Source organism: Anopheles arabiensis, chromosome 2, assembly GCF_016920715.1.
Source record: "Anopheles arabiensis isolate DONGOLA chromosome 2, AaraD3, whole genome shotgun sequence".
NCBI classification, from domain to species: Eukaryota; Metazoa; Arthropoda; class Insecta; order Diptera; family Culicidae; genus Anopheles; species Anopheles arabiensis.
In genome coordinates, this window is record NC_053517.1 from 51,010,187 (window position 1) to 51,032,970 (window position 22,784).

General features: G+C 44.3%; 3 protein-coding genes across 3 annotated transcripts; all 3 read left to right on the top strand.

Moving 5' to 3' along the window:
* The first annotated feature begins 1,428 nt into the window (after positions 1-1,428).
* On the top strand, positions 1,429-14,755 carry LOC120896493 (chromatin modification-related protein eaf-1-like). Its single transcript, XM_040300657.1, has 4 exons — positions 1,429-1,784; positions 10,662-10,987; positions 12,433-12,733; positions 12,818-14,755. Exons 1-4 carry the CDS (start codon positions 1,763-1,765, stop codon positions 14,209-14,211), a joined length of 2,043 nt encoding a protein of 680 aa, XP_040156591.1. The 5' UTR covers positions 1,429-1,762; the 3' UTR covers positions 14,212-14,755.
* A 1,968-nt stretch (positions 14,756-16,723) lies between these two features.
* Positions 16,724-18,668, top strand: LOC120895387 (probable phospholipid hydroperoxide glutathione peroxidase). The gene is given in 5 exon segments (XM_040298699.1): positions 16,724-17,063; positions 17,479-17,620; positions 17,623-17,718; positions 17,817-17,938; positions 18,306-18,668. Coding segments are annotated over 5 exon segments (648 nt in total). The 5' UTR covers positions 16,724-16,970; the 3' UTR covers positions 18,501-18,668.
* Positions 18,669-19,458: 790 nt separating this feature from the next.
* LOC120895388 (glutathione peroxidase-like) lies at positions 19,459-21,553 on the top strand. Its single transcript, XM_040298700.1, is given in 6 exon segments — positions 19,459-19,586; positions 19,907-20,141; positions 20,343-20,470; positions 21,286-21,298; positions 21,301-21,327; positions 21,330-21,553. Coding segments are annotated over 5 exon segments (510 nt in total). The 5' UTR covers positions 19,459-19,586; positions 19,907-19,942; the 3' UTR covers positions 21,473-21,553.
* Positions 21,554-22,784: the final 1,231 nt, after the last annotated feature.

Consider the following 22,784-nt stretch of genomic DNA (forward strand, 5'->3'; position numbering starts at 1 on the left):
TCGATGACGATTTTGTTTTACCCGCCAGGTGTTGTTGGTTGTGCTGTGCGGGTAAATGGCGCTACTCACAGATGATTTAATTAATGTGGCGTTAGGACGGTGACAGTGGTAATTAACACTCGAACAAAACTATACATCACCCTACAACCAAACCAAACACCACCCCCTCTCGCTGCTTTCTGATCTGGTGACCTGATCAATATGCGATGCGAACGTTGTACGTCTTGTTGGAGCTTTAATTTTTATTGAGCAGCTCGCTCCATTCCCCATCAGCATATCGGTTTTGACTACGGCAAACGGAACTGGAAATATGAAATATTTCCAAGTTGCTTTTCTTTTCTACTTCTACTCACAATGGTAGCGGGCTGGTTCCACAAATCAACCGCAACTGATTAATTAGCCAATTGGAACGCTTTTGAAGTTCCATTTGTTTATCTCGCCACAGAATCGTACCAGCCTCGGTCCAGCCTAGGCCTATCTAGGAGAAAGGAAATTAAGACGCTTTTCAAGATGCTGGTGACAGATTACACTGTTGCTTGAAGAAGGATGACAAAATCGACAACACACACGGAAGCGAACGGTTTTGCGTAAGGATGCAAAGATATTTTGCATGAGTTATCATGATAATGGGGTAAAAGCTGTCAATCGATTGCGCAAAAGTATTCGCAAGAAAAGTGTGTACTTTGTTGTGTTTTGAAATTTGCATGTCTTATGAATACAACAATTGAAATAAGAACATTATAATAATTCATATTATAAAAATGAAATTAATATATATTTTTTACACAATAACGAATTCAAATTGAATAAACTATGCGAAAATTATATGTATGTTTGAACAGTTGTGCAAAAAAGACATATTTGATACTTCGACAAAATTGATATAAAATTATGTGATTTTTTTACATTAATGTTCGCCTTGAAAATTGCTTATATCACTAGCTTAACAATTAAATTTCCCCGCTTGTGCTACTGTTCAAATCTACACTCGTTCAAATAGAGCGACATTCTTCTTCCTGTCTTGTGCCGTGTGTTCCGAATAGACGCCGCTTGATTCATCGTCACCCAACCATAGCGTCCTACCGCACACCACGACGCGTCTTTGTGGCTTGAGCACTTTTCCTTTCGCTTGCGGCGGCCCGGTTCGGGAATGCTGGCAACAACAACAACAAAACACTGCTCTGGGGCTTCGGTTCGGCACCAACGCCATCTAACCGAAGCCATCCGGAACTTGGGACCCTTTAGCTGGCGGTAAACGACGAAGCCCGATTCCGAACGTCAGACCACCCCACCACGAAACAACGTGCGCGAGACCCATCATCACGACTTCGGTCCCGGGTTGGAGCGAGGCGTCGGTGGTTCGTTCGGTGGATGAATTGTTTTGGTTTTATAAATGCCTAGTGCAGATGCAATATTTGCCTAATCTGTGCATCGGTTTCAACCAGCACGGATCGACACGTAGCAGCGACGACCGCCTTCTCCAAGTGCCCCACAACACAGCCGGGACCGCAAGTGAGCGAGCAGTTTGGTTTTAGTGCGCCGTAACAGTGTGCTCTGTGCAGAGAATTCAGCACGATCCGTTCAAACCGTGTCCAACCGTCGCGTTGGACGGACGCATTTGGAAGGCTCAGCGTGGTAAAGTGAATAATCGAAAGCTGTGCTGTGCTGTATGATTGCTTAGCAGTGTATCTTGAGCATTAGTGAACAAGTGCGAGGTGAACGTTTGTACGCGTAAGCAATATTGAAACGAACGGCTTCCAGCATGTGGTCCAAAATATTCCTAGGTGAGTGACTTTTTACCCGTTTCTGATCGTATTTGGAACGTGCAAATGTCAACTTACGTCCACATCACACAAAACTACCGTTCCACGTTAAGGGCAGCCGACAGGGGAGTCAGTTGGCGAAAACGTGTCCCCACGCTTCAAGTGACCTTTTTCTGCAGATGATCTTTGCGCCTAAGTACAAGCGTCATAAGCGAACAACACTGCTCTATACCTGACGACAAGGTTCCAAGGCGAAAATGCAGCTTCCTTGCCGTTTGAAACGTTCTACGCCGCTCCGTTCGGGGTTTTAGTAATTACCACGGCAATCTTGTAGCAAGAATTTTAAAGCCAATCACCAGCGCAAATTATGTAGCGAACATCGAGCGTGAACTGTACGTGTACGTGTGTTGCAACGGTAGCACCAAAAGGTTCTCGCTGCTTGATGGAAAATTGGCACAATTGGGTGTGTTTTCTCTGGTGGCTGCAGTGCGAGCGCGCGCCCGTTGGTAAGGTGTCAATGGGTGTCTGACGCTGTCGGCTATGCGCAATGAGCTGTACTGTACTACTTGGGGCGTTATTCACACAGCCGCTCACGGGCGGATCGGGTGTGTTTGTACAGCCAAAGGGCCGATAGGAGGCATTCTATGCCAAGGTTTGCATAATCATTTGGCTGACTCATTTGAATGAGCGGATCGATGAGAATTGAGCGGTGTGTAGCGTTGTGCAGATAATTTATCCGGAAATAATGTCAAACGGTCACACCAAACAAAAGACTTCTGTTATGGTCGTTTAAAGCGTTTTAACAGGCTTTTAATCACTGTAGTAAATTTCATTGTGAAATAAACACTAACGCCGCTTCACGCCCAACAGAGCAAATTTTTATGTGTGTAATAAATTTTTCCTTAATCAAACTCGTGTGAATAACAACGCAATTGAGAGCAACAATTCACGTAAACGTGACGTTTATGAGACAGTGCTACGCTAAAGAAACACTTTCTTTACTGCACACGATCACATTTCTCCCGAGATCTCCCCTGCCAGCACAATGGAGCGCCTAAAATGAAACGCAACGAAAGGGCAAAACCAACGAATTGCACACCAGGCCAGCCAACTAATATGACAGCATTTTCCAAACCCTCATATTTCAATCACATTCTTCCTGCTGCTTACTTCCGCAAGCAGTTCGCGAGATCGGACACCGAGATGACATCTTGCCGGGGAGGAGGAGCAGGAAAAACGCCAACGATCGTCTCAGGAAATGTGCACAACCCAACCTACACACGTGCCGCCCGTCCGTCTTGGTGGCAAGATCGCACACTTCTTCTTCTTCTTGGGTGCTCCAAATTGAGGCTTATTGCGCACACGCTGTGAAACGGCCACCTGTTTTCCGGGAACGGTTTGGAGAAGGTTCAGCGTTTGGTACATAATCTTGCTGGTGTGGTGTGGTGCAGCGAGCCAGCAGACTAGGGGAAAAACAAACATCAGCATCCGGTTTTTGCTGCTGCTGCTGCTGTTGTTGCAATTTTTAGAAAGCAACAAAACCGTGTATCCTCTCGCCCCGTTTTCCCCGTCTTTGGTTTCGAGCCTAAGCAGGTTCGTTGGGAGGGTGGGGAGAGGGGATGCAGACGACAACAACGAGCGAAGGTGCTGCATCTGCCTCTCGTACCACTGCATCACACATATTGTGGTCGCGTTTATGTTATGGAAACTACTTCATAATAATAACATGTCATCAACTCTTTTCGCCCCCATCGAGTAGGAGATCGTCCTTCTTGCTGTGTCTTTTGCTTCTCTTGGCTCATTTCTTCAATCGGATATGTGTCTGCTGCCGGGGTTTGATTGCGCAATCGAACCGCCCGATCACCCTGCTGATCCGGTGCTACAGTGAAGATGGCGAAGGAAGAGAATGGCAACGACACTAAACAAAGAAGCCTTTCTTTTACCCCATGGTCCCCGGTGGTCATGCTTCTGGACGCTTTGAAATGAAAATGAATCGATGATCAGGTGCACTGGAGAGCATTTCGCATTTGCATTTTCTATTGCATTTGCATCCCACTCGCCCTTGTCTTCACCCGTACAGAGCGCAGGTGTATTGTGATGCTAATTATCGAATTACACCGTCTCTTCTTCCTATCATGGTGGAAAGTGAATGCCGAACGATCAGTTTACAGTGCCAGCTGCATCATCCCAGAGCGGGTCAGTTTTTCACTTGCCTGTCTTCACTGGCGGAGGGCCATTTCCCGGTCGTCCGTGTCGGCGCGGCGCTACGGGCTGATTAGGGTTTTGTTTGAACGGTTTGTTTTTTTAGCTTTCATTCTCTTAACTCCCATGGTCATCTGCTGGACGGCATCGCAACATGAGAAAATGCGAGCGTGAGAGCCCATCCTCTTGAAGGGCAAACGCTCTAAACAAAGACACGCTGCGGCATCGAAAGAACGGTGGTTCGGCTCGGTACGGAACTTATACTCCCAGCGCCCAGAGTGGGAGGGTTACCTTAGCAGCTCGAAAAGGTTGACAACTAGGCATGTAACAAGCAAAGGTGATGTGAAATGGGTCATCTGCTCGGTCTGATGCTGTAACCGACTTGGTTTGCGCTCTGTAGAATCGGCAGTAGTGATGGAATGGGAACTCCATTCACAAAATAACTCGTTCAGCAAGTACATAGGTTTACATGCTAGTGTTTATTAATTGATTGCTTATTTAACCGCGTATCTCAACACTCACTGCTTGCCAATTTTTGTATGGTGCACACAACATTATTAAAGCTACTCTAATTTAATTACCAAAATAAAATCAGTGAAAACAACGCGATTTTCACTTGGAATTAGTTTGCATTTTCTTCCATGTACTTTCTACACGAATCAATCAAACCCAGGCTACGAGCAGGGTTCCGACTTTTACTATTAGTTTGCATTTTCCGACACCCAACGCTACATGTTTCCTACGGCATGTTGGGGTAAAAGAAAACACCGCAAAGCCCAAACGGTGAGATGCCCGCAAGCTGGCCTACCGAGGCATGTGAAACCATTTGGCACAGGAGGGGGAGGGCAGTGCATGTGTACGAACGACCGTTCCTGGGACTAAAATGCGTCGTCGGAAAAGCACTTACCACTAGCCTGGAAGCGTGTGTTATGTTTTGTTGTATGTAAACACTTTCCTTTAGATCCCCAAACACCACCCGGCTGCTATACGTGCTATACGAAGGAAGATCACGATACGGTCGTTTGCTTTCATTTCGGTACCGTTCGGTAACGTAGCTTGCACACAACCCGTGAGCCCCATTTCCTTTCTGGAGCATACACACAGTGGTTAAAACAATTGCATAATGTTGGTTTTGGAAGAAGTGTATCGTAACCAGAGAATTCGACTCACACAGGGTGCAGTGTCTACACACTTTTGCGCTCAAGTTCGGTTACGGGTCTGGAGACAGATGGAGATCGTTTTCACTAGATTAGGTACGAATTGATGATGATGAGCCGTTTCGATGGGTACATTGCGTTCTTGCGCAGTGCATTTGGTGCATGTAATTAGCATTGTTTATTGTTTATTGCGCTACATGTAGAATTCGCGCTACATGGTACACGGGGGGCATAGGGATGCAAAATTACAGTCGAAAGACACCGTCAATTTAACGCGATCGTCTATAATTTCTTTCATACCGTGGCATAACACAGATCCTGATTTCTCTTCAGCTTGCTTTCCCACGCACCCTCAACCCGGTACACAAAATGCTACTAATTTCCATGTTCAATTATAGCTCGCTCGAAATTATGACATAATTTTCACGAACCGCAAACCACTAGCATCAACATTTGGGGATGGCTCTAAATAACAAATCTTTTCGAATTTCATGTTGCCACCAAAGCTCTTGCTCTTATCGAACCAGTGGCGTTATGAGCTAATATCCCATGCGGCAAATTTCCCATAATGAGGAAGTAAACGGCGCGCGGCAAACCGTCTGCGCCACCAATACAGCCGAACTTTCTCACACTTTCTAACGCGTCGTCACCCATGTTTTGTTCCTCATCTCCTCCCAATAGCCCCCAACCAATCGTGCGTAATCGTGTAGCTAATTTTCTCATATTAAATTATTAATTTTTGTTAATGTACACCTTCCTTCCGTTTGGTGACGTTTGGCGGGATCCGTCCATCTCCGTCCGGGCAATTTGGCTGTCATCCGAGGAAATGTGTGTTTGGAAGTGGTTAGCGGCATTTCCTCATCCCTTGATCGCATCCGCTGTTGCCAATCGTTTCCGGGCTGCAATGTGATGCAATTTGCATTGTCCGCGATCCACGATTGATGGTTGCACTATCAGATTATCCTAACACACTTGCGTCTTCAATCCATTCCAGTTGCATCATATCCAGCCAAGTGGCTGGGCTCTTTGTGAGGTGGTATGCATCATGTGGGGTGTACAATGTCGCCTGCATTCATTGGTTCGAGAGAGTGAAACAATTTAGAAAGTGAAAATTCGATGCACTCCACTCCGATAGACTGCGCACGCTTTGTGAACATTGAGGGTGTACAACTAACTCCTCCATCCACCAAATTAAATCTCACGAAAGACAAGTATGTCTGTGTGTGTCTGTGTGTGTGTAAGATGATCGTTGGATGCATGATAATAAGTTCGACGTACCCTGGGCCGAGGATTGTCCCGATAGTGTCGTGTGGAAGGAAACCGCACCATCCCGTGCATTCTCAACCTGTCTCATTTGTTGCTCTCTTCCAATGATTGACAGTCTGATGAATTAATGGTGTCCAATCGTCAACGTGAAGCACTTTCGCTGCTACACAGTGACACACACATAGCGAAAGCGATCGTTTCAAACCTTTCTCGCAATGATTGTGCTCCCTAAAGGAAAGCCCTTTGGAAGACCAACCATCACCGTCAGCTCTCCCCTTTTTACTCTATTTAATACGTAATACGGTCGGCATAATAATTAAACAACTAATGACCTCACCTTTCATCTCGCGCATTCCCGTTTCTCACGTTCATCATTTTCACTACGAGATGGGTTGTGCAGTAAGCAATGAGTGTAAAAAAGTCGGTAACCCAAATTGAATGAAATGGTTTACTGATTTTTAGCAGGTTTGAAATCTGCTCCAAAATTGGCCCTCCTAAGAGTTTGTATTGTACATTGGATGAGATGATTGGATGCGTAACAGACTCGTGGCGTAACATCGTATGGAAATAGACAAAAACCTGCGCCCGGAGCTAATTGAATTCACCATAACATCAACGAAACTTGATTAAATGGTTAATTACACAGAGAAAATCGTTTATCCTATCACTTTTAGCAACGGTTCATTAGGAGTTGAAATGAATTCAATTCGTATGAAGTTCGTTTGGTTCTACTACCAATTTAAGCATGGAGATGACATATGTTAGAAATGATTCAATTATTTACCTAAACTACCAGTTATAAATGCTACATTTTATTCACGATGTTCTGCCTGATCTTCTCCAGAGCACAGTGAAACCCTTCCATCAACGTTTAGCATAAATGCTTATGTCACAGGAGCCTGTTAATGTCTCCACGGGGCGCCTCGAATCAATCTTCGCACATTAATTTCCTGACAAATCGCCAACAAAACACAGCATGGCACGCGATTCGAAACATTTCTCCGCACGCGCAATTCGCACCTTGATTGGCAAACCGACTGCACGCAAACTTGAACTTGATTTCATCCCGCACACCATACCAACCATATCTCTCCACCACTAGACGGATCGATCGATCGGCTTTTGCAAACTTTCACGCATCGATTACGATCGCGACACGCGCTCGGACGGATCAAACCCGCGCAACAATTTGTGGCTGCACTTGCGTGTCCGCGCACTAGGCAGTTTGGAATGGTGCGAAGAAAACTGCACCAAGAAACCGGTCCGCCTCGTCTCGGTCCCGGTTGATGAGGTTGACGATGACTATGGAGAAACAGGAAAAAAAGCATTCCAAAGGCACCAAAATATCCAAACCAAGGCCTTCTTTCCATTGACTGAAGGGTGCACTACACGCGGAAAGGCTTGGGGAGTTCACTATTAAGACCCGAGACACTTACGGTACTCACGGTTAAACTTAATAAAAAGACGAAAGTTTCATCCACCAAGACCGGGCTCTAAAGGGGCGAAGGAGAAAGATTTGTTTTCGGTAGCAAAATCAATAAGGAACATGGTCAATTTTCACTCCTCAGGCCGGTCGTGTGGTGTCGTGTGGATACCGGTTAAACCAGACGCGGAGAAGGCGAGAAAACAATCATCCACATTTAAAACACCTCAAGAGATTAGCATGGGCAGTGAAATGCACCTTTTTAAGATACCGGGCGTGATTAATAATTCACGGCAAGAAAAGGTACTCGTTAAGCTTTATCCTTCTCCCCCGTATGCAACACGGCTGATCTTAGGGCCGGACCAGACTAAGTGATTGCGCTCGTGAATACAAATTAATTTACTACCTCCTCACGTCCAGCAGTCACGGGATCCCGATCCCAGGCAAGATTCCATTTCACCGGAACTGGAACACCTCAAGTGACTCGTGTCCGCCCTGTTGCGATGGTTTGAGCATTACACCTTGTTTTTCGCTCAAATGTACCGCAAATCACTGCTACGAATGGGTAACGATTACAGAAAGAAAGTTTCTTTTATAACATTGCGCTCATTAATGCCTGACATGCGCCCCCAGGTTGAGTGTGTGTAGGCTGGCTGGTTGGTGTGGTGATTGAACTGCCATTTTATGGAGATTAATGGTGATCATCATCTGCGCCGTACGCGTCCGCGACCGTACCCCGTGTGTGCCAGTTGCCATTTTTACTTTTCGCAAACCCCAATTATGCTCTCTAATACTGTGCCTAAAGTGTGCGCAAATCTTTTGAGCGTGTAATGTTGGGCTTAATTTCGATTCGGCAAAGTGAGCGTTCGGGGTTTTTTTGCTGCTGCTACTGCTGCTAAATCAATCTGCCACCAGCCAAGTGGCGTACCGGATGAAAAGGATCACGATCACGTTGCTTGACGAGCCTGCGGGCTAAGACGATGGGCAGTTGATGGTGTTTTGAGGATCACTCCGTTTACTCTTACCGTGAAGCTCTCTTTGCTCCTGAGTTGAGGGCGAACAAGAAGACACTCGTGCAGTAGAAAAATCAACAACACATTTGAATGCCGCCATCTTCAACCGAAAAGAGGTGGCGATCGTTGAATGAAGCACACAGCGTGATTTCAATGGCTTCTCTCGATTATGCTCAAATTGTAAACCGAACACGAGCGACACGGAGGGAGCCCCATTCAGCGACACGACATAAAGTTCGTGGTACGTGGTAATTTTCACGTTTTAAATTCTTCGACAGCGGCATACAATTATCGCCTTCCGTGCGCGATTATGTTTCACTTGCGTTCGAACGATCCTGGGCCACTTTCTTATCCGAAACCGGCAGGGTAGTCTTTTTCTTTCTTTCAATCTTTTCTTGCTATCAGCTAAATCGTGCGCTACGGAACACGGTAGTAGCAGCGAACTCGTCAGTCGGTATTTAAATTTTCCGCACACATTGTGAGTTTTAGCCGCTTACGTGACTGACGCACCGGGTTGGGAATGGCTAACTTGCGGTGTGGTGCCAAATTGAATTCCCAAAATGTGCCCCATCATGCTGCTTTCATGGGGTTCATTCTGTTTTTGACCCAATTTTTACTCCTAGAACCGTTCACCCGGGGAACGTGACGATCAGGGTTTGTCCATGATTAGTGGGCTGTTGGGAAAGTATATGTATCACTATCGCAGCAACACATAATGGATTTTCGAAGGTAAGCACTCGAAGCGGAGATGAGATAATAAATTGAAGGAAAAAAAAAACGTTCAAATGTCATTGAGGGGGTGGCAAATGACACTTTTAGTTAGAGCCAATATTACAACAATGGCTTCATTTTCTTCACAGTTGCACGCAGTAAGTCGGTTCTGTCGCCATTTGCCACAAATTAATTAACGATCGTAATCAGCTGCTGCCTAGAGCCGTGGGAATTTAAATTCTTGTCCTCCATATTTATTACCCAGTCCAGCACTGAGAGCTCCAAAAATTGCCTCCATAGAAATAAAGTTTTATCAGCTAACAGTACCCAATTCTGGCGGATTCGGCTTAGTTTAACGGGATGGATTTTCCCACCATCAATTGCACCATGAGACGAAAGCCGAAACCTTGAGACTTGCGTACATCGATGACCAACAAATTGAATGCCGTTTTATATCATCGCTGGGAAGGTGGCTTTTCAATTGGTGGCGACGACACCAACAGCGATGGGAGTTTGGGGTTTAAAACCTCCACTGACAACCGCATTTGCAGCAATGAACAATTATTTCATCGAATAACGCACTCGCAAGAAACAACACATCAAAAGTTGTTTCCACACACGCGCCTTTTGCCGTGGACATGGACCAGTCTCTCACGTTTAGCATTAGCAAAACTGAACAATCAAGAAAAACATGCGTGTACTAGTATGCTTGCAGCGGGCACTTTCGTCGCTTGCAACCACGCTTGTGTCATATGAAATCGGTAGAACAATGAATGACAAAGGTTTACCTGCGCAAGACGGTATGTCAATTCCGATGGTAAAGCAACGCGGCACTGATCGTTGCATAATTCATGTCTCGTTTAAGCTGGATTAGAAATAAAACTAAACAGGTGTGAGGAGGCCGCATCTCTGAATGGCGTCATGTAACAGAATTACATAAAGCGTACGTGTGCATTGTTGTGAGAGGGGAATTAAATTAGGCACACGTTTGAGACCAATTATTGCCGCTTAATTGCTTTTTTATACTCGTTTTATAAACATTTGGCAGCGAATCCTTCACTAAACGAGTGTTAATGAGATGATTACATTTTTTAAAATAAATTTCTTTCTTTTTATACTTCCACAGCAACATTCCTGCTAGGGTTAACGCTGGCAGAGAAGAAGAACGTAACCGAAAAGTCGGTGGAAGCGCTCGGCGGCACAAAGGAAAAGCGTCAGACGGAGCACGAAACGCGCTCGGTTCCGCTGTCCCTAATTGACAACCGTCGCCAGCATGCTCTGCATCAGCACCAGCAGCAGCAGCAGCAACAGCAACAGCAGGAGTACTATCAGAGTGAGGAAGGTTCATTCTATGCAGCCCAGCCGAGTGCTGGTCAACCATCGATCGCCTACAAATCGGCCGGTGCCGCTCACAAACCCGCCACCTCACAGGAACAACCGCAGTACCAGGAGGTAGGTAGTAGTAACAAGTAACCTTTAATTTTGAAGAGGCGCGAGCGAACTAACAAGTAGGATCAAACGTGGGAAGACGATGTCGGTGAATCGACATCGATTCACGAACCAGGTACTATCGAGCCATCTTGGATGTGTCTGAGTGCACTTAGTGCTCCCTACGTCCATCATTCCGTTCCGGGGTTATAGTACGAATGCTCGGAGCGCGCAAGTAGTTTGCTACTTGTTGTATTTTGTTTGACTTTTTTTATATCTAACTGTAGACATTTTCGAAACGTAACGGAACGAAACGTCGTGATGCACGTTTACCATTTGCCACCACACACAAAAACGACCAGATGCCAGCGTGTCTTATGTAACAGAAAGATCCCGACCTACAACCGCAACGGTTGTGTCAAGAATCGGCGGGCATCTAGGGACGTGTAGTATGGCCAGCGATGTGGCAATTGGATCTTCTTCGTTTGACCATATTGAACACCGTGCGCCACTGTGGCAGTGGCTGCGATTTTCTTTAATTGTACTGAGCAAAAGTACTGAGTAGAAGGTTCCTTGCTAAGTAAAACAATTAATCGAATATCTAAAAAATAGTAAGAAAGAACCACAGAAGAAATGCTTTCGATAGATCACATTTTTCAAAACATTCGTTTGGTAGGGTACACAAAATGGACGATCAGTCGTGATCGTGGCCCGGTCTGTAAGCTAATCACGTGCCGCTACGTGCACTGTAATACTGTAGATTGATCCGTTAGGAAATGGCAGTGTTTATGTTTTATGTGTTCTGCTATTTTCAATATTGCACTACGCTTGTACGTTGGCATGCGGGCACAGGTACGACCTACGATGACCTCTAATTATAGTTGTTGTAGAAGCAGATGATGATGATGATGATCATGCTATTCTATTGGCATTAACCATAACATTTTCCGATCGTAAAACATGAACTTCTGCGTCTGGCATGATCTCAGCTTCGATCACGATTCCACCGTTCTGTTCACAGTGTGATCATTTTGAGTTGCATGTAATTTCCACTCAGTAATGAGTTTACCAAAGTAGTTTTATTATTGTGAATTATTTACGTACAAATTCATGGTTTTAAAAGTTGTGAAGAAAAGTACTATTTATTTAATTTTTTAAATATGCTGATACAAAAATACTTGAGAGCAGAACTTTTTTATGTTAAATTACATCCTGGTACAAAATGGTTCGTCTGACCTTAAGTAACTCGTGAGCCTTAGGTTATCTGTAGTCATCGTATTCAATGCGACTGCCAGCGGGTATGGATAACGGCAATAGTATCACGATCACCACTAATTTGTTCCTTGGGCTTTATAGGAAACGTTTACGTTCAAGAACAGTCTATTGCTTCAGGGAGTGGTGGTGCGAGCGACGAACACATCAGTGAAATGATGAATAATTTTATACGATTTTTCTTGCAATTCTAACAGTTACCTCCCGAGTACATCAGCTTGTTGCATCAGCTTGCCGAGCATCAGCCAAAAGCGGCTGCATTGAAGCAAGGCAAGGCCGTCGGCCAGCATTACGAGCCCCAAAGCCACCCGCAGCATGCGAAACCCAGCCAGGTTCAGTACATTACCGAGGAGGAGTATGCACAGCTGTTAAAGCAAGCCCAACACCAACAGCACGGTCCAGCCCCAGCTCATCATCAGCATCAGCACCAGCACCAACCACAGCCCCAGGGTCTTCAGGCGTACGGAAGACCATCGTCTCACCCAGGTGCCCCTCCAGGTATGTGTCCTTCCATGCAGGCTGAGGCTGACCGTACGATAGGAACAGTAAATGTTAATTGATTTTTGTTTCTTCCTCACCCAGCTGCAGCGTCTCACAAGTATCGCCCCGCAATCCAGCTGCTAGAGACGGCCGAAGACCAACCGGGAGCGTACGGACAGGCGGACGGTGAGCAGTACCGTATCCAGTACAAGAGCATCCAGCAGGCCGGTACAGTGACACCAGTCCCCAAGCCAGTTAGCTCCTTTTCCTTCGAAAACGAACTCGCTAAATTGGTAGAGTCGAATCGGCCGCTAGCGTATCATGCGGTCCCGCATCACCCCGGTCGCCAGCACGATGCGCAACATCACGAAGCTCCCCAACGGTACGCCGGTCCTACGCCCAGTCCTCAGTCGCACGAGTACACCTACGTCCAGGCTGGACCAGGTCGTGAGCACGGTGCACCGCAGCAGCCGCCAAAGCAATCGATCAAGGCGCAATATATTGCCCCATTCGCGCAAGGTTTGCCGCTAAACGGGCCGAAGATTAGCCCCGCTCATCTGCAGGTGGGACCGCAAAAGTTCGTTGACAGTTCCCCGCCTGCCCAGAAGTATCAGTTCATCGCTCAACCCGAGTCGGGTCCATCGAAGGCGCATCATCAGCATCATCATCAACAGCAGCAGCCGCAGCATCAGCAACAGCAGCATCATCATCATCATGCTCCGGCCCACCAGGGACAGCAGTACTTTGCTGAGGTATCGCCTAAGCAGCAAGCGGGAACTCCCTCGCCCAAAATTCAGTACTACGTGCCCAAGGAGAAGAACGTGCAGATATACTACCAGCAAGCGCAACAGCAGCAACAGGCCGCAATCGAGCAGCACTCGCCCCAGCATCCGATGAAGATCGTGGAGGCACCTCAGCTACAGAACGAGAAGCCACAGAAAACGGTTCAATCGCACCATCGCTCGAAACCCGCTGAGCAGCAGCAAGTTCACCAGCATCGTTATGGAGCGCGCGAAAAGCAGCCGGAATCGGACGAATCCCACGCACCGTCCCGTTCGTCCATCTTTGTGTCGCAGTCGACCGGAGTAAACCAAGCGACGGCAGCAGCCACGCCGGCACCCTCGGCCCACTCCCACAAGATTCCACCGAAAATTGACCGTCCACTCACGCAGGAAGAATTCCAGGCTCTGGTCGATGCCGGATACTCAGTAGTGCCGGTTCCAGTGCCCGTTCCAGTGCCAATCTCGCAATACCAGCAGCAACAGCAGCAGCAGCAGCAGGCTGCCGCAGCCCATCACGCCGGACATGCCGGTGTCCCACATCCAGGACCTCGTGGTGGACCCGCATCCTACACCGGCCGCCCGACAGGCCGCTCAGGCTTCCCGCTACCATCTGCACCAGCTAGCGACGGCAGAGAACAACCCGAATCAGGTCGTCACCTACCTACGCCCACTGCATCTCGATCCCTTTTCGGCCGGTGTTCGAGGACCGCATAAAGCTGCTCCCTAAAGAAACGACCCGTGCGGTCGGATTGTGACACTCTAGACGTTAGGACAAGACGGTTTCCAGCAGGGCCGTATAGCCTCTGCGGGCTGACAAATGGCGCGTACGGTGCGCCAGGTGTACCTAGCACGAAAGACAAGCGCACAGCTTATTTAGCGTAGCAGAACCAAATAGCACTTAGCCTTGATTAATTTATCGACAAACAGTAGATATTTTTTACGGAAAGTGGCCAATGTGCCGTGGATATGTTACTGTCAGTAGCGATGAGCAGTATTTTACCATTACTTTTTATGTCATTTAAAGGGAAACACGAAACCTTCCAGACATATTCATATTGATTTTACGTCCAACCTTTTTCAACACAAGCAGTAAAAGTTCTTGTGCCACACGCCAGGATGACGGTAGGTTGGTGAGCTGCCAGGAGTTATCGGCTCGATTACTACACTACGATGTAAGCATTTTGATTCTCTCTGTATGAAAGATGTAAAATATGTTGTGTTGCATAAAATAAATACAGCCCAGTTTTTACTCAAACTACCCTCAGCCTTGCTCAGTTTAAATTCAAGTGTGAAAGAAACAGTGTTAATTGACAATATGAGATATCCAAGCACAGATGTCACAGTTAGATCGTTTGATCAAATATTCGTCAAAGACTTATATCAAATTTTTATACCATAATTGTCGTACTTTCGGGTTATAAATTCTTCTAATAGACTTTACTATTCGTAACTAATTGGTTGATTCGACATGCTTATAAATGATCCATGCAGTAGTTATTATATTGTAATGTTGTTTTACAATTATATGAGTTTTGGATTTAATAGGTTCGCCTTGTCATTTATATTGTTTAATATTTAAGTAACTTCAATCTTCATTTTTATAACCACCTACCCATGTATGATTTGCTCATCCATTTCATAATAACTTTTTATTAAATAATCCTTCCGAAATGTTCAGGATTTCTAGAAAAACATGTTTTCAAACAGAGGCCCAAAAATGTTGTTCAATTATTAAAAAATAATCTTAAGTGTTTCATAAAAAAAAATCATACACTTTACATTTGCCATCAAGCAGCTCAGGTACAAAACATGTAATAACGCAGTTTAGTATTTGTGATCATAGCAATAGCAATTCGTGTACTTATATTTGTAGTTTCTATTTTACAAAATGGCCAGCTCCAAATAATCTTCTAAATTCATATAGATTGAAATGTTTGACCCGATAGTCATGATGACATTATGGTCTGTAAATAACAGTTGAACTATTCATGGAGCATTTAATTTATGAAACTAAAAGCCATAAATCATAAAATCATAACATACCATGTTACAATAGCAGCATGCCTCCATACTCGGTACGCTGCCGGTTGTTGGGTTTGACTGGCATCTCGGCAAGACTCGTCATTCACATGCTCAGGCTTTGTTTATTGCCGGTTTACTTACCGACAATATTGATGCTCCTTCCTTACTGTCCAATATTCCTCTGTATGCTCCTTCCCGTTGTCTGCGTGACAGACTCCCCATTTTAATCCCGCGGATGCGTTATACTTTCGCACAGAACGACCCTTGGCTTAGAGCGTGTGAGTCCTTCAACAATTACTACAATCTTTTTGACTTTAATCTTCCTTTATCCCGCTTCCGTGCTCTCTTAGTGGATTCGTCCTAATCTATCCTCTCCACACATCTTTCCCATCCTTCAATCCTTATTCCCTAGTTTTAAGTAAAAATTGTAAAGACCAGTGAGGCAAATAATTATAAAATAAATAATAATAACAATAATAAAAACAAGTATTGCTATCATCACCATAAAAATTCTACTCAAATTCCTACGCTATTTTCTACGCTGATTCCTACGATAAAATTTTCTCGGTATGGGTCCATGGTTGGTTCAAGGGCCGATATGGGTCCATTGAGGGGATCTTTGAAATTTAGTAGCAGAGCCCTGTAACCTGACCAAATCAACAAGTAAAATCATAAAATAAGGTAAGGCTTTGTTTCACAATAAATATGTAAATCCTTGTATAAAACGTATGACCCACAGGTGGTTAGTTATAGATGTAAAGATGTAGTTTTGATTATAGTTATTAAAGTTAATGATATAAATTATCTGTAGTGTATATACATTCGTAAAGCTTAGCCGCTGTATTGCTATTATCATTTACTTTATGCCCAGCTAAGATAACGATGATTTACTGGCAGATAACGATTTTTTTGTTGGTGAATTTAATTTTTGAACAAATGGTGAATATGGAGTGTTACATTCACCACATTCACAATGTTCCTTTTCATGTCCATGAAGCAATAATAATATCAGTGAAAATAACACGAGTAAATTTCATAAAATCATACCATTACATGGATAAAACTAAATTAAATTAAAAAAGTGCAATAAAAATAAAGAAAGATGAAATAATTATTGAAAAAATGTCATTTACATTTTTCGAGCTCGAAAAACGTTCTCCATCTCTCAAATTCACCAAATTGTGTTTTTGTTTTCGTTTTGGACAGACATTACCCAAAAAGTGACGAAATTGGAAGAAATTTGTTGCCAATTGTTACGAAACAATTTTGGCAGATAAATTAAAAAATCACAGATCCATTCCTCGGCAGTGTTTTATTTTAGTTGAACATTTCCAACCAACACATACACACACACGCACGCAGAACGCGAACTGGAGTGACCGGTCTTTCGAGTAAACAGTGAAAACTGCCCGGTGTCGAACGGCGTACATAAACAATCCATTTTGGTTTTAATGTCGAATTTCACAACTTTCCGTACGCTAGCCACAATCGGACGTAATACGCTCGGGCGATTTCAGTATTGTGCGTTCTCGTATCCAAATCAAGTAAGTAATTCTTATCAGCAGTAAGCGTTGGTACGAATGTTTTCGACGAAAAGTGTCCTTCTGTTCGTAGTGGGTGTATTAATAGCAGTAAGTATTTGGACTTTGCGCCTAAGTTGTGGTCCGGTCCCGGGCATTACGGGGCCGCGGGTGTGCGTGTGGGTGTGGAAGATACGCTTGACTCATTTTCATGCCTTCGTCTGGACATGCGATTATTGCAAGTCACCATGCGATTCGATTTGTTCGTGGTCACGATAGTTGGTGCTGCGTTATCCGCGCGCCGCGCGTGTGGAGCTAGAGCAATTGTGCACATTTTCTCATCATTCAATATTTACAGATAAGAGCATATCGCTTATGGTACGATTGCCCCTCCATTCACGCAGTCCATATTTCTTCTTTGCCCGTGGTTCATTAATAGTACGGAGTAAATCGGTTCTACAGTCAGTCTACGACAACGCAAACCGACGGCACGATGGAGGACTACAAGAATGCTAAATCGGTGTACGACTTCACGGTGAAGGATTCGCAAGGGGCCGACGTCAGCCTGGAGAAGTACCGTGGCAGGTGCTGCTAATCGTCAACATTGCCTCCCAGTGCGGGCTAACCAAGGGCAATTATGCCGAGCTGACCGAGCTATCGCAGAAGTACGCGGATAAGGGTAGGTGGTCCCGCGGGACTCTGGCCTCCAGAACATTCCTGAACGGTGGAGAGGGGTCCAATTGTGATGCAATGTTTATACATTGTGTTTGATTTCAGATTTCAAAATCCTGTCCTTCCCCTGCAATCAGTTCGGTGGCCAAATGCCGGAAGGCGACGGAGAGGAAATGGTGTGTCATCTTCGCTCGGCCAAAGCGGAAGTAGGAGACGTTTTCGCTAAGGTATGTGAATTTTCATTGCTTGTTCTGTGTGTACATAAGGTTGGTACTGCGTTTGTCCTTGCGTTCGGTCGATAAAACGATTACCTTAGTACTAACAGTTCCATACATCTACTGCGTATTAGTTTTATGTGCGTGTGTGTGTGGGTATTTGGCATGTAATTTATTATACAACAATACTTTGCGTTCCGCTAGCGAACAATAGCGCTTCGATCTGTTAGAGCTACTTAAGACCTTTTGCATGCAGTTTGGTACACATTTTGTATATACGTTATTCGCAGTGTAGGACGTTAACGAACTTTCCATTCAAAATTGAAGTAAGCCCTGATGTATGTTCCATTCTTCCGGCACATCTTTTATATTCCACCAGATCGATGTAAACGGTGACGGCGCACATCCGCTCTACAAATATCTCAAGCACAAGCAGGGTGGCACTTTGGGTGATTCGATCAAGTGGAACTTTGCCAAGTTTTTGGTAAACAAGGACGGTCAGCCGGTGGATCGCTATGCGCCTACAACGTCGCCCAGCAGCATTGTGAAGGACATTGATAAGCTGCTGGGCTAGGGGGAGCAAACAGGAAGCCGAAAAAGTATTCCAGTTTGGCAAGGGGGCTCAGTCAGGGGACAGTAATGGTAGTTGTTAAGGTCGCAAATGCACTTGCTTGATTGAATTTGCTTGTTTATGAATCATGAATTGAGAGAATCAATAAAATCGTGTTTAAAACTGTTGGAAGCATGTTTATCATACATATTGGTTTGTTCGAAAAGGAGAAGGGCGTGTAATTAGATTCGCATACTGGAATTGGTATTTGCATAATGGAGTTTTGGTAAACGTTTTTCATACTTTGCACAATAATTCTCAAAGATTGATCAGTCGGCGATATGGTTCTGATTATTGAAGTTGACCAAAAATTAAAAGAATACATTTTTCTAACTACTTTCAGATTAAGGTGAACGGAGACGATGCGGATCCGTTGTACAAATATTTGAAGCACAAGCAGGGTGGAATTCTGGGTGATTCAATTAAATGGAATTTCTCCAAGTTCCTGGTAAACAAGGACGGACAGCCGGTGGACCGCTACGCACCGACCACGTCGCCTAAGAGTATCGTTAAGGACATCGATAAGCTGCTGGAAGCGTAGAGATGTTAACAGTATAGGGTCAAACGAACCAAACGATTGTAATTTGTAATCGTTCGTTGTAGTTGTGGTACGAGCATTTGCATTTGTGTTACACTTCTCTTAACGACACGTGCTTCATGCATGGGCTGCTTCTGTGTATTACTGTGTATTCTTTTCAGCTGCTTCTTTCATCTAACATACCAGTGTTTTCAAAATTCACAAAAAAATAAACACTTTGTTCCGTAGTTTGACATGTCTATGTGTGCGGGTATGGTCCCCAAAGGGTAGAAAGAAATGGTAAGGCACGTCTATCAATACAACCAGGAAAAGCCAATTTACATTATTCATTTAACTAAAACAGAACGTGGTATAGAACAACACATCGACAGACGCGGTCGTACCGATTCTATTTAATCCACCAGTGTGTCCCGAACCATTTCCAGTACAGCGCGAATTGTTAGCACGAGTAGATTAGTTGGTAAGAGTGGTTTTGGTTGGGTTAAAAATTCTTCAAAAACAGTTAAACACAGGTAAGCATTTGAATAAAGCGTTTTTGCATGCATTGGGTGGCGCGAGGTTACGCGGAACACTGATGCGGAAGTTCAAATCGGCAGTGATGTTTTTGGACAACTTACGCACCGGTTCCATCGTGTCGTGTGACAACAACCTTTAACCTCCTTAACCGGGTCGCTAGTGAAACGGTTGCTCACAGTGTTGTGTTTTGTCGTCGGGGTACAGTATTTAATATAATTTTACCTTTCTGTGAGGTCAATTAGCACGTGGCGTGGAATGGAGTTTGAATTATCGTAGTTATTAAACAGTGAATAAACCAGCTTACGATCTTCATTAGTGTGCATTTCTATCGCAGATCAATTCACTGCAAGCCATGCAGTCACCACCGGAAAAAGCAAAATCAATTTTTGAATTTACCGTCACCGATCTGAACGGTAATGAGGTTTCGCTCGACCGCTACCAGGGATCGGTGTGCCTGATCGTGAACTTCTCTACCAAGGATGCCACCTTCGAGAAGGTGTTGAGTCTTCTCACGCCTCTGTTGCGAAAGTATCACAACGACACCCGAAAAGGTACTAAATGACCACCTCGCCCAGTGTGCCGGCATGGTTTTGTACTTTCAGGCCAATGTCAGCATCTTTCGTAGGGCGTTACTGCCTGGACTGTAGTAGCATTTTCAAACATCTTTTTTTATTTTTACCTCCATCCAAAATCGTGCTTCGTATCGACCACCCCCATCCTCCATGTTCCACCGTCGCAATACGGCATCGCAGATTTGAACGTCCTCTTCTTCCCATGCTTCCAATTCGGCTCCAAAGAATCGCCGGACGAAATCGTACAGCGCTTCGAGAGCAGCACCGATAGCAGCGGTATGATCGGTGAGATTTTCACCGAGATTGAGGTAAGAACTAGCATCCGATCCGTACTTGGCATCCGCGAGAGGGTAGCAGCGATAGATATCAAATAAGGAAGAGCATACCGTACGCATGCACCGGTGGTTGGACGATGAAGCCCCTCCACCGTTTGGTGGGCAGTGTTCTTGGGGTGGAGAGATTTTCTCACAGCGCTCGTTTCACGCATCCTTATGTGCGGATAGATGCGATTTTGCTGTCGCCATACTATCATCAAGCTTTGAACCGCTGGGCGTTCGACGATTATCGTCGCACGCGAGTTTCATCTTAATTGATCTGGGTCACATAGCTTCATTTAAGGGCGCCGGGTGTCGCCATGCCCATCGCGCAAGTGCCAGATGATTAATTGCTGACCTTCGGGCACATTTTTTCTCACTGTTATCTATCAAGTTCGGCATCTCCTCGGCCGCAGCCGATAGGTTTTATTTGGACTTTGTATGTTTGTGACTTTTTCATTTTTTTGTTCGTTTTATTTCTCGACACAACATCGAGCTGTCTCTTGTCTTGCCTTCGCAGTGGGCACACTCAAGATGGGGTGTATTTTTTTGTTTTGCTCTCTTCCATATAGGCAGCGATGTATTTGATACATATAAATTGAGCGTTACATTTGGTCATGCATCTGATTCAGACGGCACCATACAGAACTCTGTCGCTGTAAGGGTTTAGAATACGTTAAGAATTTAATCACTTTCCTTATGCAAACTTTTTCAGCTTCCATTTACACATCTCTCATTCTATCTTCTTCAATCCTGAATTGTGTACGATACTTTTTAGCTTTACTTTTCGTTTTGCTCCAAATCAACAGGTGAACGGTTCGAAAGCCCCGGACTGTACAAGTATCTGAAGGCGAAAAACCAGGCAACTGCGGAGGATTTATCAACAGCAACTTTACCATCTTTCTTACCGACCGCCAAGGCGTACCGGTGGAAAGGTTAAATGCTGGAATTCATCCTTACACGCTCGAGGACATGGTCGAGAATTTGTTACGCTAAACTGTACTGCTAACCGTGTTACTAGAAATAAAGCATAGAACAAATCCAGCTGCCAGCTGCGGGCTGTTTGACTTTGTGTTAGTTTTACAGCGTTTCTGTTTTTGTTTGTATGCCATAACGAGTCGTTGACTTCATTCACAAAATGTGTTGAGCATGAAACATTCATATATTGCCAACGCATCATTGAAGCTTTCGCGATTAAAGTTTAATGAAGTACATTAAACAAAATGTTTAGTGAAACCATCACTGCGTACCTAAAGCATTCGTTATGGATAAGTTCATTTGTAATGACCGTACAATAAAAGACAACACTGCTATCCTAGTTCTAAAATTGACAAGGCATCATCGAATATCTTCCAAACGTAGAAAAAAATAAATAAGATACTTTTATTATTTTACTTTTTTTTTATTTTTCTTACTTTGGCTGTCCAAGTGCGCTCCATGAACAAACACCAATAACCGGCATGCCGTTGCTTTAACTTCTTCTCTTCACACAGCTGTAGGCGAGACTTAAAGATTAACGCACACCAGGCAACTCGGAGGAGCAAAAACAGGTTGATTGTAACCGAATGTGTTTTCTAACATTCAAATTCCACAAAGTTCCCAAACTTTTAAATGTCATACTGTGGTTCTGCGTGAACGACCACATGCAAATAATGTAACATGCCTTTCCGGCATTTACTAGCTTTCAAGACTTATTTAGATATCATGCAGCCGAATATTCAGTCCTTGCTACAGAAGGACGGTTCATACGAGGTTTGAACCTACGACGGGCATGATTCTTATGTATATGTAAAACCAAATATATTAAACACATACATTTTCAATGAGTGTACTTTTTGAATATTTAACCATTATTCAAGTAAAACCAATTTAAACTTAGCAATTTTATGTTGAATTTTTATTTATAGCATCTTGAGATATGGGTTTCATTTATTTCATTGTGCTGGTGGTGACCGACCAATGTATAACATCTTGGCAATGTCAACTTACAAACAGTTTCAACAGTCTCATTCTATGTTTCACGATCCTCAAATGACGCCATTTTTCAAATTTGACAGTACTTGGAATAGGTTCCAAGGTTTACATGAATTGTAAAAATCAAAGTATATTGAAGTGTTTAAGTACATTTTAAAAATGATATTTCCGCCTTTGGCTGCTGAATATTTTATGTTTAAATGCTAACACAAAGAAAAAAGGAAAGTTCTATCTTCCATGCGGTCCATTAATTTTGTTTTCTACAAAAGCTATAAGATGATATAAATTACAACACAATTGAATTCCATCAATATTTAACTTAAATATTAACATG